At 48.6% G+C, this 19,530-nt stretch overlaps 1 protein-coding gene across 3 annotated transcripts in view; it reads left to right on the plus strand.

Annotated features, from left to right (window-relative positions):
• LOC135559523 (pleckstrin homology domain-containing family H member 3-like) overlaps positions 1 to 19,530 on the plus strand; it is a 43,500-nt gene that overhangs the window by 19,571 nt on the left and 4,399 nt on the right. For 2 of the 3 annotated variants that reach the window (XM_065006460.1, XM_065006458.1), the window contains exons 3-9: positions 6,221 to 6,315; positions 10,406 to 10,588; positions 11,959 to 12,116; positions 13,816 to 13,939; positions 14,353 to 14,650; positions 18,523 to 18,730; positions 18,944 to 19,080. In XM_065006460.1, the coding sequence (XP_064862532.1) occupies positions 6,221 to 6,315; positions 10,406 to 10,588; positions 11,959 to 12,116; positions 13,816 to 13,939; positions 14,353 to 14,650; positions 18,523 to 18,730; positions 18,944 to 19,080 (1,203 nt within the window). The remainder of the gene's footprint in view (positions 1 to 6,220; positions 6,316 to 10,405; positions 10,589 to 11,958; positions 12,117 to 13,815; positions 13,940 to 14,352; positions 14,651 to 18,522; positions 18,731 to 18,943; positions 19,081 to 19,530) is intronic. The other variant, XM_065006459.1, reaches the window with a different exon arrangement.

Raw genomic sequence — 19,530 nt, forward strand, 5'->3', positions numbered from 1 at the left:
GGTGTCCTTTAGTAGTGGTTTCTTTGTTGCAATTCAACCATGAAGACCTGATTCACGCAGTCTCCTCTGAACAGTCAATGTTAAGATGTGTCTGTTACTTGAACTCGGTGAGGCATTTATTTGGGCTGCAATTTCTGAGGCTGGTAACTCTAATTAACTTATCCTCTGCAGCAGAGGTAACTCTGGGTCCTTTTGCAGTCCTCATGAGATCCAGTTTCATAATAGTGCTTAATGGTTTTTGCGACTGCAACTGAAGAATCGTTCAAAGTACATACATTTTTTCCAGATTGACTGACCTTCATGTCTTAAAGTAATGATGGACTGTCATTTCTCCTTGCTTATTTGAACTGTTCTTGCCATAATATAGATTTGGTCTTTTACCAAATAGGGCTATCTTCTGTATACCACCCCTATCTTGTCACAACACAACTGATTGTCTCAAACGCATTAAGAAGGAAAGAAATTCCACAAATACATTTTTAACAAGGCACACCTGTTAATTGAAATGCATTCCAGGTGACTACCTCATGAAGCTGGTTGAGAGAATGCCAAGATTTTGCAACGCTGTCATTAAGGTCAAGGGTGGCTACTTTGAAGAATCTCAAATATATTTTGATTTGTTTAACACTTTTTTGGTTACTACATGACTCTATATGTGTTGTTTCATAGTGTTGATGTCTTCACTATTATGTTACAATGTCAAAATAAAGAAAAACCCTTGAATGAGTAGGTGTCCAAACTTTAGACTGCTACTGTATATATATATTTTTTTACATTTAACGTTTACATTTAACCCCTTTTTTTTGATGGCACAAAACTACCTCCATACTTCCATTCATAAAAAAAAAACTGTAACAGGTTACCTTCAGACAAGTCCCGTGACATTTGTGGGGGTCGTCGAGCTAAAACATTGTGCTAGTGAGAGACTCGTCTTTCCATATAGTGGCTATATTAGTTAGTTGGACGCTACAGACGTTTTTGTGACAAGACCGATTTTCGGGATGTCTCCTGGTCTGACAAACACCGCTGTAGCTCTGCTACTTTTCACCACCGACGCAGAAGGGCGACATAGGCGAATGTGGTATCTCTAGCTTCAACTGACAGCTGTAGTATGTTATTTAGATTGATGCATGGGTGCGTCAATAGACTCTTAAGGAATAATTATTAAAAGTAGCATGATGCAAAGCCTAGGCCCGTTGTCTCTCTGTCGTCTGAACAGTTTCTCTGCTGGTCTGGTTCTCGACATGCTTAGTGCTTCATCCTCTTGTTTGAACTTCTAACAGAAGTGTGTTGGACAGCCCGCTCTGGATCAGCTTACCAAAGTGTCATAGATTCACACTCACCCACCCGACTTCTTTTTCCTTGACACAAAGTAGCCTACCTCCCAAACCTATAGCATATGGGCTCCAAAGTTAGAACAAGCCCCTGTGTCTTCCCATATGGTTTTTGTCTTTGATATGACTTTTGGTGATGCCTGTGTCTACAGTAAGTCACAAAGGCAGATTGTGTGTTAGACGTTAGCTGAAGTCCTGTGGACCCAGATGGGCCCTCTGATTCGCTGAGGGCCCATTGAAGCTGAAGGTCAGGCTTGTTTGAACAGAGACAGAGTAAAAGGTCAACTGGAGGGTTTTAGCCCGGCCCTCCCTCTCCTTACTTTATCCTGTTTCCCTCCAAATGAGAACTTGTTCTCAACTAGCCTACCTGGTTAAATAAAGGTGAAATAAAATAAATAAATAACAAACTTTTCCCTCATTTCCCTCCACTCAAATCTTTCAAATGATCTCTTTTGAATCCTGTCTCCTGCTAGTTCTGAAACGTGTCATTTTTCACATGTGGTTAGGGTTATCCTCCCCAACAGTATTTTGCTCCTCAGGGTTGTCATGTGCATACCTGGGTTTCCGTTAGCCGGCAATTGCCGGCTTTTGGCTGTATGACATTTCTTTTTAAGCAGATAATTACAATTTTGGCTGGCGAAATGAACCGGGAGAAAAAAACAACGGTAGGAAGGCTATCAGCGAGTCACCCACCACTTTACAATGTGAGCTGGAGGCAGTATGCATTTTGAAAACATACTTCATTGTTTGAAACCTGCGTGTTTTACTTCATATTATGAGGCATGTCTTTCATTGCTTGAAAATCAGACCATAGAAAGGTGGAGGCAATTGTTTTCTAAAGACTTTATAGGCGGTGCGTGAGTTTAAAGTTTGGGGAAGCATAAGCCTTTCATTTATTTCTACCAATCTGCTGGTCAGTTATGATTTTCACATGATTTTCATGAAATGTGTATTTTGATGGCACAGTTTCATATCAATAATGTTTTCGATTCTCAAAATCGTTGCCCCGTGGATAATCATAAACATCTTAATTCAAATGTAAGACATAAAATGTAAGATTCAACTATTGCTAGAGGACCAGCTTCTGCCATATGACACATTGATACACGCTGATCATTGGCGGCTAAATAGCCTAAATGAGCGCATGGAACTCCGAGATGGCTAATGCGGCTGTTGGCCTATAACTTACTTACATTGCCAACAAAGTAAAAATACATAAAAACAGTAGAAAATATACTGCTGAAAATTCTGGTTCTTTCAATAACTTTAATTTCCCTACTCAGCCTGTCTGCCTCCCTTTACATCGGTCTTGACTTGCGCAGTCGCTTGTGAAGTGCAACATTGTATCAAATCAATCAACTGGATCTGGGCCCTAACTTGCAACATTGTATCTACTAGCCTATTCGGAACTGAGAGTCTAGGCACCAGTGAGCTCGGGACAGACACACGTTTTTGTGCAAGGGAAATATGGGATCATCAGATGTATTTTGCTCTTTCACACCGAGGCTTGGTGATTATCGAGGGGGAGATTTTTGTGAGGAACTATTAGGCTGTCATTTGCAATGGGTGTTAAAACAACGGACTTCGTTGACTTACTGTGTGAGGCGAAGAAAAGATTACTGAGAAGATGAGCTTATTGGTGGTGAAGGTGATGACTAAGACAGGCAGAAATCATACATCCCCAAATGGGCACTTGTGCGCAGCAGGCCAGGGAGGCTAATTCTCTGCGTGCTCAGACGTGCGAGCTCCCTCAACATTAACAAGACCCATGCTGATCGCTCACATGGAGCACTCCAAACAAAAGACAATGAAAAAAGGGGCAACTCGTAAATGATGGCTATGAAATAGAACCAAAACGTGTTTCTCAACAGCATTTACACACCAAGAATGAGAACGGTAAATGACTGTAGGCCTAATTAGTAATACAATGCATTAACATAAATGAATGTAACCAAATGACGGGGATTAACGGTTCATTTACTATTGGTGACATATGTAATGGGGAATTGATAACGATTAACATTTTTAGGGCAAACAAGATATCTGGTTGGAGTTCTGCGAGGAACATGGCTAACATTGCTTTTGTACCCTTGAGCAAGGCCCAAACTATAGAGGTACCAGTCCAGGACAGGTTTGTACTGGTGCTCTCCAGAGTTTGTACATGCAGACAATAGCACAAAAATGATCCTAGGCTTTGATATCAAGTCCTCCACAATACCAACACGCTTTCCCCTAGCTGCCTGCGCTGGAATTTTCTATAGATCCAAATCTCCATCGGTGCATTGAGTTCTCCATTTAAATGACTGTTTGAAGGTCTGTCTGCATCTGTTTCTGCAGCAAGGGGTTATTCGCAGACTCCAAAAAAAGAGCCTTCCTCCGATTTCCAGATGTATTTTCCTGTATTTAGGAGAAGAGGGACATGCGACGATACACTGGAAAGGTCCCAGATGACGCTACTGTTTGAATGCTGCCGTCGCTGTTGGGCTTCGCTGCAGAGGTAGACTGGCTGTAGTAGGACAGGGCTCTGACCCTCTTTTTCTCGACCTCTGGTGTCTCTCGGACGTTTCCCCGGGCGAATCAGTCGTACACTCTGTGAGGGCCAATGCGGTATAGTGTTTCCCTGTGTGTATGAGCATCAGCCTAAAGTAGAGACTGATACACACACTTATTTTCCAACTACTGTACGGTCTGAAACAGGCAAACGTATTGACACAAGGGTCAACTAGTGGATGTTGGGATAGTGAGATACTTTGAGCAGGTGTCATGTATTGTAGATGAACAGTCAGCTAAGTTGAGCAGGATAGGGTATATTCAGACTCATCGATTAGGTCTGACTTCCGTACGGAATAACCTTCCGCAGTCATCTGATCAATAATCACAGCCCAGAGAAACGCTATCTAAGACTGTACATGGTGGAGGGATGGAGGGCCGCCTGCCAAAACTCATTTCCTGCCTGGTGTTTTCAGGGGAAGGAAGGAGGGTTTGTCCCTTCATACCTCACACGCTAGTTTGACGCAGGAAATAGAGAAAATAAACTCGAAATTAGATAAATATAATGAGCATAGATAAACCTTATAAACAACTTTAATGGTCTGGAAATGGGCCTTGGCCAGTGATAACAAGCTTGAGCTCTCAGTCGTCCACAACATTGCCTGGCCAAATGTCTGAAACGAATGTCACTTTGCAGTCCAAAGTCCTCGCTACCACCATGACTGGTGGCTTTTCTTTTTCAAGGCTTCTTTGACCGTGGCCGTTGAGAAAGAGAGAGAGAGAGAGAGAGGAGAGAGAGAGGAGAGAGAGCATTTCACAACAATTTCCCCATAATTCCCAGATGCTTTTGATGTTTGTTATGGGTTTCGATTAGCTGACAACAGTGTAACCCTTTGAACTCTCTCTCTGGCCTGCGACTGCCTGGCTGGCTGGCTTTGAGTCAGTTCTCTCTCTCTCTCTGGCCTGCGACTGCCTGCCTGGCTGGCTGGCTTTGAGTCAGTTCTCTCTCTCTCTCTGGCCTGCGACTGCCTGGCTGGCTGGCTGGCTTTGAGTCAGTTCTCTCTCTCTCTGGCCTGCAACTGCCTGCCTGGCTGGCTGGCTTTGAGTCAGTTCTCTCTCTCTCTCTCTGGCCTGCGACTGCCTGGCTGGCTGGCTGGCTTTGAGTCAGTTCTCTCTCTCTCTCTGGCCTGCGACTGCCTGGCTGGCTGGCTTTGAGTCAGTCCTCTCTCTCTCTCTGGCCTGCGACTGCCTGGCTGGCTGGCTTTGAGTCAGTCCTCTCTCTCTCTCTGGCCTGCGACTGCCTGGCTGGCTGGCTTTGAGTCAGTCCTCTCTCTCTCTCTGGCCTGCGACTGCCTGGCTGGCTGGCTTTGAGTCAGTCCTCTCTCTCTCTGGCCTGCGACTGCCTGGCTGGCTGGCTTTGAGTCAGTCCTCTCTCTCTCTCTGGCCTGCGACTGCCTGGCTGGCTGGCTTTGAGTCAGCCCTCTCTCTCTCTCTCTGGCCTGCGACTGCCTGGCTGGCTGGCTTTGAGTCAGTCCTCTCTCTCTCTCTGGCCTGCGACTGCCTGGCTGGCTGGCTTTGAGTCAGTCCTCTCTCTCTCTGGCCTGCGACTGCCTGGCTGGCTTGCTGGCTTTGAGTCAGTCCTCTCTCTCTCTGGCCTGCGACTGCCTGGCTGGCTGGCTTTAAGTCAGCCCTCTCTCTCTCTCTGGCCTGCGACTGCCTGGCTGGCTGGCTTTGAGTCAGTCCTCTCTCTCTCTCTGGCCTGCGACTGCCTGGCTGGCTGGCTTTGAGTCAGTCCTCTCTCTCTCTCTCTGGCCTGCGACTGCCTGGCTGGCCTGCTTTGAGTCAGTCCTCTCTCTCTCTCTGGCCTGCGACTGCCTGGCTGGCTGGCTTTGAGTCAGTCCTCTCTCTCTCTCTGGCCTGCGACTGCCTGCCTGGCTGGCTGGCTTTGAGTCAGTTCTCTCTCTCTGGCCTGCGACTGCCTGCCTGGCTGGCTTTGAGTCAGTCCTCTCTCTCTCTCTGGCCTGCGACTGCCTGCCTGGCTGGCTGGCTTTGAGTCAGTCCGGCGTCGCTCTGTCACGTTTTATTTTCAGTCCTCCGCTTCCCTCCACTCCGCTGTGCCCGCCAGCCAAACCGATTAAAGAGAGACGAGCTGTCCACAGTGGCGTGGAATGCATGCAGCTGGGGAGGGGAGGGGTGGAGGGAACGATATTCACAGCACTTCAACTTGTCCCCCTCTCTGCTCTCACTTAGGGTGTCAGAGAGGCTTAGGGTGGGCAGAGGTTGTGTGGGGTTACCCTCCTCCCCTCGACTCAGAGCCAATAGGGTGTGGGGGGGGGGGGGCTTGACTGTGGGAGTGTATGATGCTGTTATTTACCACCTCTCTCTGTCTCACCCAGACACAGTCTGTCAGAGGTTCCTGATGAGATGAAGAGTCTGATCATAGAGAAGAGCAAGATGGGCCTTGAAGAAGACCCCGAGCTGCTGGTCAAAGGTGAGCCCCTACACCATCCCTCTATTCTCTCTCTCTCTGCTTTCTCTCTGTGTGGCTGTTGTGTCTCAGCTCTAGTGATTTGCATGTACAGTAATAACAGTCTGTGTGATGATGACGTTCACTCGTCCGAGAGCGTTAGCCGAGCTTGAGCTCCGTGCATGTTTGCGGTGTTATCACTGAATAAGTAGGCCATACTGTACTACTGTACTGTACACTTCACGGTCCACGGCTAAGCCCTCACACACACACACACACACACACACACACACACACACACACACACACACACACACACACACACACACACACACCCTGCCCCCAGTAATCATGTAATGATGGCCATCAGCGGCATTAAGAGCCTTGCGAGCCTGACGCTTTTTGAGGAGTGATCTCACAGGCTATTCATGTGTGCTTTTCCTGCTACCCAAACGGTTGCAGTAAAATGCCAGCGCTTGGATAAGTTACGTCCTCTTTGGGATGGCGGCAGCCTGATCGGCTAATTCGGACAGCAGTTACCATGCAGCACCCCTGGCCGACTGGCTGGCTGCACCCCTCCTCCCTCTGTTTCGATGTCTGAGACCGGGCAGAGGGGCAGGCGATGGGGTTAGGGGGTGCATTCCTTCCCAATCGGAGGACGGATACTTCCCCTGGGCCCCTGGGGTGGCTGTGTGCCTTGGCATTTCTTCTCTTCAGTCGGACCGTCTTCCCCACCAACCACCACCATCTCCAGCACCACTGACGCTCCAGGACATGTGAAGGCCTTGCTCTGTTCATGCCCTTGTTGTGTGCAGGGATATATTTTTTCAAATGTCCTGGAGCTAGGGTGTCCCTAGCTGTTTGGCGTGGTGTTCAACGGGACATCCTCAGGCAACTGGGGCCAAGGGTCGCCTCGCTGTCTAAAATAGGCCATCAACCGTGCCGAGACAAACAGAGAGGAAAAGAGATATAGAGAGAGAGATTGACGTAGCGAAGGAGTGAGAAACTCCTAGACAGAATGCAGTAACGAGCATAAATTACATTCCTCTGTTTGTTCATGCGCGGTAAAACTGAACAATTTTAGCTACATATCACTTAAGAGTGGCCAGTACTCCAGTCATTTGGAAAGGGATTCAGTCGACTCAATTGCAATCGTTTCCCTTTCTGTTTGGATCTCTGTCTAATTCAGTTCAGCCCATAATCCTAGTGTTGAAGCTCATTAACGCTCTGCGCCATTATGGATGACGGTTTGTTATCAGATGCTTTTTAATCTCCCCCAAATCTCCAGAACAAACAGAATGTACACATAGAGATAGAAGGACAGAGCAGAACCAGAGGGAGACAGACTCCAGTGTTTGCTCAATTTGTGTTTCAGGGGGCAGGGCCAGCATTAGGGGTCTGGGGTCACAAATGAAACAAATTAAGGGCGAGCCGTGGCCCGGGGGACGCATTAGCAGGCCAGGGAGATGGGATCCAGATGGAGGACCGCGGGGGGAGGGGAAGGGTAGGCAGGGGGTCCTGACTGGGACTCTTGTTTCACCCTTTCTCTCTCAATGTCTCTTTCTCTCTCCCCCTCACTGCCTTTCCTTCTCTTTCTCTACTTTTCTCTCTCTCTCTCTTCCGCTCTCTCTCTCTCTTCGCTCTCTCTCTCTCTCTCTCTCTCTCTCTCTCCTTCTTCTCTCCCTCCGAAGTCGGCCGTCTCTCTCACTGTCTCAAAAAGAGCAGCTGCAGGACATCCTGTTTGACTGACAGAGGACATGCCTCCCAGGTCTCCGCTAACCAGTCCACCCACACCCCTTTACCCCCTACCCCCTACCCAATCATCCACCCCACCCAATCCCGTCCTGTCTTACCTCATAGTTTTTTATTTACCCATTTCATGTTGGTTTTTATGCTCCTGTTGATTTTTATGCTCCTGCTCCTTTACTCCACATGAAGTACCTGGGGACTGTATTGGGTGGGTTTATAGTGTGTTCCAGGCTGCCACTAGGGAAGGGGAAACATAATGAGACGTGTGTAGACTCCCACTTCGACTTCCCCCCTCCAGGTCTATGGGTTGTAACATGGGGGATGGTAGCAATGGGGGCTCTGCATGTAGGGAAAAGCACTTTACAGCAGGAAATAAGGGTGCGGGGGGGCGATGAAAGCGGGAGAGCCTGAGCGAAGAGAAAAGAGCTGTAGGGAAAGCGAGGGAGAGCTGACAGGTGGCATGCAGCTTGCTAACCACAGAGGAAGCTGCTCGGTCGTCAGAGCTGTTCTAAGAAGTTAGCCCAATGAACATGGCGCTGCTGTTCCCATAAACACACGCACACTCAACAGATGGCACAGCCACATAACCCTGCCCTCACCATAGCGCCCTGCTCCAGCTTTGGGCCAGGTGACCAGCCAGGGCCCGCTGCCAGCCTATCCATCAGCCCTCACTTTGAACTCTGACTGCTCTCTCTCGTTTTACCCCTCCCTCTCACCGCCACCCCTATCCATCCCTTGCACCCTCTTCCTCTCTCTCTCCGGGCATCCCCTGGCCAGAGCTTGGCCAACCCCGGTTTATTTACCCTCAGCTCTATGAGATTAAATATTTAGAGGGAACAGTTTGCACACACATGTTGTGTCCCAAATGGCACCCTATTCGCTATATAGTGCACTACTTTTGACCGGAGCCCAATGGTCCCTGGTCAAAGGTAGTGTACTACACAGGGGACAGTGTGCCGTTTGGGGGACACTCTATGGGGTGCTGCATGCCTGGTGTTTGGTAACACTACAACCACTTTCCCCTCTGGACACGGGTAGTACACTATATATACAAAAGTATGTGGACACCCCTTCACATTAGTGTATTCGGCTATTTGAGCCACACCCGTTGCTGACAGGTGTATCAAATTGAGCACACAGCCATGCAATCTCCATAGACAACCATTGGCAGTAGAATGGCCTCACTGAAGAGCTCAGTGACTTTCAACATGGAACCGTCATAGGATGCCACTTTTCCAACAAGTCAGGTCATCAAATTTCTGCCCTGCTAGAGTTGCCCCGGTCAACTATAAGTGCTGTTATTGTGAAGTGGAAACGTCTAGGTGCAACAACGGCTCAGTCGCAAAGTGGTACAGAGCCCTGACCTTTGGGATGAATTGGAACACCGGCTGTGAGCCAGGCCTAATTGCCCAACATCAGTACCTGACCTCACTAATGCTTTTGTGGCTGAATGGAAGCAATTCCCAGTAGCAATGTTGCAACATCTAGTGGAAAGTCTTCCCAGGAGAGTGTAGGCTGTTATAGCAGCAAAGGGGGGAGCAACTCCATATGAATGCCCATGGTTTTGGTACAAGATGTTCGACGAGAAGGTGTCCACATACTTTTGGCCATGTAGTGTACATCCCCTTCATGTAAAGCTGGACACTGCAGCCCAGGATCCTGTTCAGTAGAGACCAAACACAAACAGTTATGAAATGGAAAATGAACATTTTTATTGGACAAATTCAGGTCAGTTTCAAAACATTTTGTCTTGTTCTGTGCCTACTGAACACCACCCAGTTCTGAGGGCCATGGTTATGTGACGGGGGTGGAATGGTGAATGGAGCCAGGAGAATGTACCTCCCTCCCTCCCTCCCTCCCTCACTCCCTCTCTGGGCGTTAATGACAGATCAGTCCACCAGTTCTCTTCCTGCTACTCCACCACCAGCAACTGTTCTCTAACCTCCCGTTTTCTTCTTTGTGTGTTTTCTTTACAGCTGTAATTATCCTGGTGGCAGGCACACAGGCCTTAATGTCTGACTATACCATTAGCTGCCGTTATTTTTAACCTGTTCTGCACGTTGCAGACATATTTTATGTCTGATGGGTTCAACCTCTTAGTGATTTTATGTTCAGCCCAAACCAATTAACCCTTCCATTCAACCAAATAAGACGCACGCACACACACAGATGCACACATGCGCAAAAACACACACACATACACTATCATGTGCAGATATTTTTGGATGAGGCTGCCTTTTTGATAACATGCACTGCTATGCTTTATCTTGGCCAGGTCGCAGTTGTAAATGAGAACGTCTTCTCAGCTGGGCTACCTGGTTAAATAAAGGTGAAATCACACACATTCATTGTGCGTGTGTTGTAGGCTGGCTGTTCCGGGAGGTGCGTGGAAGCTGGATCAAGCAGCGATGCTACTGGTTTGTACTGAGCCAGGACTCCTTAGACTACTACAGCAGCTCAGAGAGAGGAGCCCGCAGACTGGGAACACTGGTGCTCACCAACCTCTGCTCTGTCATCTGGCCAGACAAACAGACCTTCAAGGAGACGGGTGAGTGCTGGCATGTATAGACACACACACACTCTCTCTCTGTCTCCCACTGTCTCTCTCTCTTATTTATATATATATATATATATATATATATATATATATATACACGCCATCCCAAATTCCCTGTTTGGATAACTAAGCCCCACATAGTAAGTTCCGTATTGGTTCAATGATCAAATATTGGTAAAGATCTCAAAGCGGTCGTAATGTGAGGATTTCCGGTCTCCTCTCAGTTCCTGTAAGCCCAGTACACCCAGAGGAAGTCTGGAAAACCCAGTCCACTTTTTTCTCCACAACTTGGGTTTGTCTGGAACCTTCTGAGTCATCAGCACCAGAATGACCCTTTACCATTTAACACCCTGAATGACAGGAATCGGAAAGGAAATACAGGTGAAATGCTATTGTTGTGTGAGGAGAGAGAGGGGGTGGTGGTGTGTGTGACTCGGACTAGGAGTTCCTCTATTACTCGCCCACGACACACACACACACACACACACACACACACACACACACACAAGGCCCTCTGTGTCTGTATGGAGGGGATTGTACCATCGCCTGCTGACTTTAGACAACCACTTAAAACCTCCAGGAGAAATAATACCTAACCCAAACATTCCCCTAAATCTGCTCTGGGACTTTCCTGCGTTCTCTGGCATTGTGTTGCCCCTTTATACATTGAAATGTTCAGTCTTTTTTTGTTTCTTCCACTTCTCTATCTCTCACTTGTGAAATAGCAGTGAATGGGTTCATGCACACACGCACGCACACACACACACTTTAGCCTCACTTGGCTTTTGAACTTGACCAATCTAAACAAAGAAAAATCAGTATGCCAAGTCACGCAGCTAGCAGGAGATCACATGGTAACAAACTCAGGGTATGATTGGCCCGGGGGTCCACACTGCCTGTAGCGTGTCCAGTACAGTTACTACTTCCTGTGCAAATGGAGGAGAGAGGGATTTCTCAGTTCTTACAGGACGTTAGGCCAGGTGTTGTGCCAGCAGAGGACACACCTCTGTCCTGACTTGGTTGTAGTCGTTGTGTTTCGGTTGGGCTTAGTGGCTAATAAAGTTGGGAGCCCCTCTCGGGTAACCGCTGACCTCTGTGAAACCCAGAGAGGAAGTGAGGAAGCAGGAGTCACACCAGATATGTGGAGTGTCCCATGTTCAGACCACATGAGAGGGAGAGTGGAGCAGGCTTCCTTATTCTCTGAAACCAAAGTTACTACATAAGTATAGGCCTTGGATTCTGCTCTCTATATCTATATTGTTCTTTGAAAGTTCTGTTTCTGTTTACTCATGCTTTCATTGCACGATACACTGATGACTCATTTCTGTGTGTGTGTGTGTGTGTGTGTGTGTGTGTTTCAGGGTACTGGAGCATCACAGTGTATGGGCGTAAGCACTGCTACAGGCTGTACACCAAGCACTTCAACGAGGCTGTGCACTGGGCCTGCGCTGTCCAGAAGGTCATCGACACAAAAGCCCCCGTGGAGACGCCCACTCAGCTCCTGATCAGAGACATTGAGGTGAGACACACACATGCGTACACGCACACGCACACACACACACACACACACACTGCTTCACAGCATCTCACTGCCCGCCCCAGACCACTGCCAAGCTGCCGATGACACGGGTCACCAAACACGGAGCGCAGCAACACAACGGACATTATACCTCCGCTCTGTCACCGCGGCAACCGCGCGACCAGGCAAAGTGTCCTCCAACTGTCGTTGCTGCTGCCTTCAGGGAATGATCTTATTACCGCCAAGCTGTGAGAGGAGAGGAGGCACCCCGTAAAAGTTCCACCGGGATGTTCTGCCCTATTTTAAGGAACGTGTCATTTTTAGAGGCAAAAGGGTGGATGAAGAGGGTGTGCAAGGCAAAGCGTCATATTAGGACCCGGCCCTGGGGAGTGTACGTGTGTTTGCCCACAGAAACATGCCTCACTTAAGTTGAATGAGGCACAGCGGGTTCTTCTATTTTGAAAGTATGATTTCATTCATCACGAAGACAAAGTCTAAGAGAAAAAGCCAGACCACGCTCTGCCATCACTTTGGAATTCACCCAGTGGTGTTTAGTCTCTGCTTGTTTGCTATTCTGAGTTTGTGTGTTGTTGTGTGTGTACTTGTAAATGTGCCCATCGATCACTTGACTTCAGCGGGAGAAGGAAGAGACGGGGTCCGCTTTTTAAAGAGTTGCCCCTGTCTTCTCTTCCTCCCCCTTTCCAATCCCCCTCCACTCCTTCCAACACTCTTTTTCACACTTAACACAAAGCCTAGCCGAATCCCACTGAAGGAGGGAGAACACTACTGAACGCAACTGACACTACAGGAGAGGGAGAGGGAGAGGGAGAGGGGGAGAGGGAGAGGGAGAGAGAGAGAGAGAGAGAAACATGTCCATTTTTAGGACATAATGAGGATGGATGTTCTGTCGGAATCCTGTAGATTATAAATGAATCCCGTTGTGTCCTTTCGCGACCTCTACACAGACCGCAATGTGTCCCCCAGTGTTGAGCACTGTACAGCTACTGTATGTTCGCCTATGGTAATGTGTTCTGTATGTGTCGTCTGCCAGTGTTCCACATGCTCCCAGTTCAGATTGACCAAAACATTTCAGAGGAATGTGTCAACTTTGCCCCACAAAGGAGGGTGAATTGGGGGAAGGAGGGAGAGCAGTGGCACCATTACTAATGGTCAACAGGTGCAGGCAGGGATTGCAGTAGTCGATGCCGTCTGTGTAGGGCGTCAAGAAGCCTAGCGGTTAAGAGGTTGGGCCAGTTGCTGGTCGAAAGGTCGCTGGTTTGAATCCTCAAGCTGACTAGGTGAAGCACTGAACCCTAATTGCTCCTGTAACTCGCTCTGGATAAGGGCGTCTGCTAAATGATTAACACGTTATGTAAAATGTGTTTCTGTCAATAGCTCAGAGTAGCATCTGTAGCGAGATACCACATAGACATGTAAATAGTGTCAGTGCTGGCGGTGGGTTTTGTTGGGTCCCCAGGTGTTTAAAAAGCGGGCATAGCTGTCCTCCTGCTCCACGGCCTGACTCCCACTGACCCTAGTCACCCCTGTTACCCAACACACTCTCTCTCATAGCAGCCCTGCTTGGTGCTGCTCCCAGGTCAGCTGGAAGGTCAAGGAAGCTCATCTGTCACTCTCTCTCTCTCTCTCTCTCTCTCTCTCTCTTTAACTGTCTGTCTGTCTCTCTGTCTTTCTTCTCCAGGAGAACAAGTTTAACCCTGAGGTGGTAGATAATATGTACCAGCACAACCCCATCCTGAAGCACACCCAGAGCCCCCTGTATGCCCCCCTGTTGCCCTTCCCTTACGGCAGCCTGGAACACACCTGTAAGTACTACTACCATGCTACCACCAGTCCCTGCGGTCAGTGCCATGCCTGTAAACTCTACAGTAAAACACGAGCAGTTACTTACACACACACACACACACACCCACTCACATATGAGTAATTCTGTCACGTGCTCGTTGACATGCCCAGTAATGATACACTGTAACAGACTCACATATGGACTTACCATTGAGTTAGTCACCTGTAATGCCTAACCGCCTGCGTGCCAAGTCGAGGCCAATGAGTGAGACATCTTAGATAAGGCATGATGAGAGACGGCCACTAAAGCCTAGTCATTCCACCGAGAGACCTCACAGAGACAAGACAGGATCATCTTATTCTCAACCATGCTGACTGGTCTAGTCTGGTCTAATTCCTAATACTATGCGTCTGGTACTGACTCCCCCCACAGACCACAGCGGTAAGGGCTACGCCACGGTGCGGGAGGAAGCGGTGAAGCTCTTCAACTGTCTGCAGCAGCTGGAGTCTGCGCGGGACCCGGTGCCTCTGATCCAGGGCGTGCTGCAGACCTGTCTGGACCTGCGGCCACTCCGGGATGAGGTCTACTGCCAGCTGGTGAAGCAGACCAGCTGCACGCCGCAGCCCCACACCGCCGCACACCTCCGCTACTGGCAGCTCCTCACCTGCATGAGCTGCACCTTCCTGCCCGGCCCCGCCGTGCTTAAATACCTGCGCTTCCACCTCAAGAGGTGACACACACAACATATAACACAACACCCTCGACAGGAGGTGTAATTCTTACCCATCCACCTAACTCTGTCGTAGCCTGCGGAAAACTTTAAGGCGTCAGCTGGTTTCACCGACAATGGAAAGCGTTTGGTGTTGACAGGTGTCTCTGTCAGAAATTATTTGAGAGGTGGGGGGGGGAATAGGGCTGCGGTACGAGGGAGAAATGGGGGTCAGGCTGTGGGCCAGAAGGGTGCCAGTAGCATGGGAACCCACCGTGGGAGCAGACAGGAGACAGGCGCCAAGCCTGCTAACCACCAGTTAGATATAGTAGTGTGAAATGCCCTCACATTGTTACTGCACGACCACCAGACATATCCAGTGTTTTAGGAGTGGATTTGCAGCTCTGAATTAGCCACATGCTAAGCTATATTAACAGTGTTAATCTTTGGCCTGAAGCCTCTGTTGGACTGCAAGTCATAAAGCACTATATATGATGTCCATGTTTACACTGCGACTCAGTATCAGGCCAAAGCTAATGGAACAGTTGCAATATACAGCACACTGAGGCATCCACCACTCAGAGCTAGAACACACTGTCTCTCGCGCTAGGGGTTGTATGTACAGAGCCTTCGGAAAGTATTCAGACCCCTTGAGAAAATCCTCAGCAATAGACACACAATACCCCGTAATGACAAAGCGAAAACAGGTTTTTAGACATTTTTGCAAATGTATTAAAAACAGAAACAGCTTAATTTACATAAGTATTCAGTCCCTTTGCTATGAGAGTCGAAATTTGAGCTGAGGTGCATCCTGTTTCCATTGATCATCCTTGAGATGTTTCTACAACTTGATTGAGCTCCAAGATTGGATTGTGTCGAGGCACAGATCTGGGGTACCAAAACATTTCAGCAACATTGAAGGTCCCAAAGAACACAGTGACCTCCATCATTCTTAAGTGGAAGAAGTTTGGAACCACCAAGACTCTTCCTATAGCTGGGTACCCGGCCAAACTGAGCAATTGGGGGAGAAGGGCCTTGGTCTGGGAGGTGACCAAGAACCCGATGGTCACTCTTACAGAGCTCTAGAGTTCCTCTGTGGAGATGGGAGAACCTTCCAGAAGGACAACCATCAAATCAAATGTATTTATATAGCCCTTCTTACATCAGCTGATATATAAAGTTCTGTACAGAAACCCAGCCTAAAACCCCAAACAGCAAGCAATGCAGGTGTAGAAGCATGGTGGCTAGGAAAAACTCCCTAGAAAGGCCAGAACCTAGGAGGAAACCTAGAGAGGACCCAGGCTATGAGGGGTGGCCAGTCCTCTTATGGCTGTGCCGGGTGGAGATTATAACAGAACATGGCCAAGATGTTCTAATGCTCATAAATGACCAGCAGGGTCAAATAATAATAATCACAGTGGTTATACAGCACCTCAGGAGTAAATGTCAGTTGGCTTTTCATAGCCGATCATTGAGAGCATCTCAACAGCATGTCCGGTGAACAGGTCAGGGTTCCATAGCCGCAGGCAGAACAGTTGAAACTGGAGCAGCAGCACGGCCAGGTAGACTGGGGACAGCAAGGAGTCATCATGGCAGGTAGTCCTGTGGCATGGTCCTAGGGCTCAGGTCCTCCGAGAGAGAGAAAGAAAGAAAGAGAGAATTAGAACCTTAAATTCACACAGGACACCGGATAATACAGGATAAATACTCCAGATATAACAGACTGACCTTAGCCCTCCGACACATTAAATACTGGAGGCTGAGACAGGAGGGGTCAGGAGACACTGTGGCCCCATCCGATGATACCCCGGGACAGGGCCAAACAGGCAGGATACATCTCTGCAGAACTCCAGCAATTAGGCTTTTATGGTAGAGTTGCCAGATGGAAGCCACTCCTCAGTAAAAGGCACATGACAGCCCGCTAGGAGTTTGCCAAAAGGCACATTAAGACTCTCAGATCATGAGAAACAAGTTTCTCTGGTCTGATGAAACGAAGATTGAACTCTTTGGCCTTGCTAATGCTAAGTGTCACGTCTGGAGGAAACCTGCCACCATCCCTACGGTGAAGCATGGTGGTGGTGGCAGCATCATGCGGTGGGGCTGTTTTTCAGTGGCAGGGACTGGGAGACTAGTCAGGGATCGCGGAAAAAAGGAATGGAGAAAAGTACAGAGATCCTTGATGAAAACCTGCTCGAGGACCTCAGACTGGGGTGAAGGTTCACCTTCCAACAGGACAACGACCCTAAACACACAACCAAGACAATGCAGGAGTGGCTTCGGGACAAGTCTCTGAATGTCCTTGAGTGGCCCAGCCAGAGCCCGGACTTGAACCCAATCGAACATCTCTGAAGAGACGGCCTGACAAAGCTTGAGAGGATCTGCAGAGAAGAATGAGAAACTCCCCAAATACAGGTGTGCCAAGCTTGTAGCGTCATACACAAGAAGACTCGAGGCCGTAATCACTGCCAAAGGTGCTTCAACAAAGTACTGATAAAGGGACTGAATACTTATGTAAATGTAATATTTCAATTTTTTATTTTTAATAAATATGCAAACATTTCTAAAAACCTGTTTTTGCTTTGTCATTTTGTGGTATTGTGTGTAGATTGACGAGGAAAAAAATACTATTTAATACATTTTATAAGAAGGCTGTAACTTAACAAAATGTGGAAAAAGTCAAGGGGTCTGAATACTTTCTGAACTTTTCACAGTATAGCTAGCTATTAGCTTCCGGGGTCAGCCTAAATGCAAGGTGGCAGGTTATGCAGCAGCGCTGCTATAAAGAGAGAGGGTCAGTCTTTCCCTGAGACCTCTGTGAGAGAGTGTTGAGGCTGACCCCACAGCTGGACAGAACTGGAGCTGCACACTGGGCAGAGGGCCCAGAGACTGAGCCCCCCTCCCCCTCTACCCTCATGGTTCACTGAGAACCCCCCAGGGAATGCCCCCAGTCGGAGAAGGGTCGACATGAGCCTTGCGTGCGTGGAGGAGAGAAGGTTGGGCCAGGCGGGGTGGGGAGGGGGGCAGACGGAAAGGGATCACACAGCACAGCCTCTCTCAGTGGAGCATTCCTAATTATGTTTGAGCAGCAAGACAAAACCCACCCTGTGCCCCGTAATGAGACGGAGAGGGCCTCCTCTGTCTGTCTCTCTGTCTGTCTCTATGTCTGTCTGTCTGTCTCTTTCTCATTCTCTCTCTCTCTCTATCTCTCCATTTGGCTGTCTGGAGTGTCTGAGTCTTCTCTCATTCGCCCCCTTTCTCTCTCCAGCTCTCCTCTGTTCTCTGTGCTGTATATATTTTGGGATGGACACTGTAGTATAATTGCTTCCTTCCACAACTTCTACCCTTCCTTGTTTGAGCTGAGGTGAGCTCATGGCTCTGTCAGGTCACCTTTCACACCTCTGACATTCTTGCGTGTTTTGGAGTTTTTGGCCCATTGAGGGTGCCCATTGAGGGTGCCCCCCCCCCCCCCCGCTTTCCCTGGCCACTCCGCTGGGAGGAAGTGGTAGGTCACTCTGGTTCACGTGAGCGGAAACACCTTTTCCTGTAAAGAGCTCTGCTGAAAGTCAAACATGTTTTCTTTCCCTTTTTACATTCTCTTTGAAGGGAGGAGAGCCTTTTAAGTCTCTGAGAGCCAAAGTGAGAACACTGGTCGTTCCTCGCCTCATTGACTTCTCAGTATTGCCAACGCGAAAGAAAATAAAGATGGCTTGTGTGGAACCGAAAGGATGACGCAAATCCAGTTAAAATAACAGAACGGTTATCACGGTTAATATTAGAATCACTGACGTTCTTCAGTTTGCCCTTTTGAAATGCAGTGGAGCTTCCTTTAGTCATACACACACACACTCACCCGGCTCACTCCCGTGTCTCCTCTCTCCCCTCCCGTGGTCCAGGATCCAGAGCCAATTTCCGGAGTCTGAGATGGATAACTATGCGTCGTTCATCGGGGAGGCTCTGGAGAAGACACGGTGTCGGGAATGTGTTCCCTCCTGGGAGGAGATCCAGGTGCTGATGGGGAGACAGGAGATGCTGTGTACAGTTCACTACCCGGGACCAGGCTCCTGTCAACTCCACATCAGCTCACACACCACCGCCAACGAGGTGAGGGGGGGGGGCTCTCTATCATCTCTGTCTCTCTCTATCATCTCTGTCTCTCTATGTCACTACCAAGATCTACGAACACCCTCTCCAATCCTTTCCTCTCGAGTTGACCTTTGTGGAGACTTGCACTGTAAAGCGAGGTCCCTACCAGACCCAGCAAGTTGGGAACTGCTTGTCAGTGTACTCCTTACGACTCTCTCTCTCCTCTGCTAGGTGGTAAGGAGGATGTTGGAGAAGCTGGGTCTGAAGGAGAGCAGAAACACTTTTTCCCTGTTTGAGCAGAACGCCCACTGGGAGAGAGCTGTAGGGGGCAGCACCATCATCGCTGACATCCTCACCAGGTTTGAAAAGTAAATATCGCACAGACACAGACAGACATCATTACGAGGGTCGAAAAGTTAGCCTACTCCGGAATTGAATGAGAACTCATCTGTTATATGTATGTGCCAAGAATCCAAGCTATGTTCCATAGAACACCAGACAGAGGAATCTGAAGTCTTTGAGAGATAGATAGTGTCGTTTTTATTTTATTTATTTTTTAGCGGGTGGATCAGCAAATATTGCAGATAGATTGTGGCTTCTATCAATGTAATTGTCTGCATCATTTCTATCCCCCATATATATTTGTATCATTATTTTCCCCTAACCCTACCACCCCTCCCCTAACCCTACCACCCCTCCCCTAACCCTACCACCCCCTAACCCTACCACCACCTCCCCTAACCCTACCACCCCTCCCCTAACCCTACCACCCCTCCCCTAACCCTACCACCCCACTCCTAACCCTACCACCCTCCCTA

Source organism: Oncorhynchus nerka, linkage group LG21 (assembly GCF_034236695.1).
Source record: "Oncorhynchus nerka isolate Pitt River linkage group LG21, Oner_Uvic_2.0, whole genome shotgun sequence".
NCBI lineage: Eukaryota > Metazoa > Chordata > Actinopteri > Salmoniformes > Salmonidae > Oncorhynchus > Oncorhynchus nerka.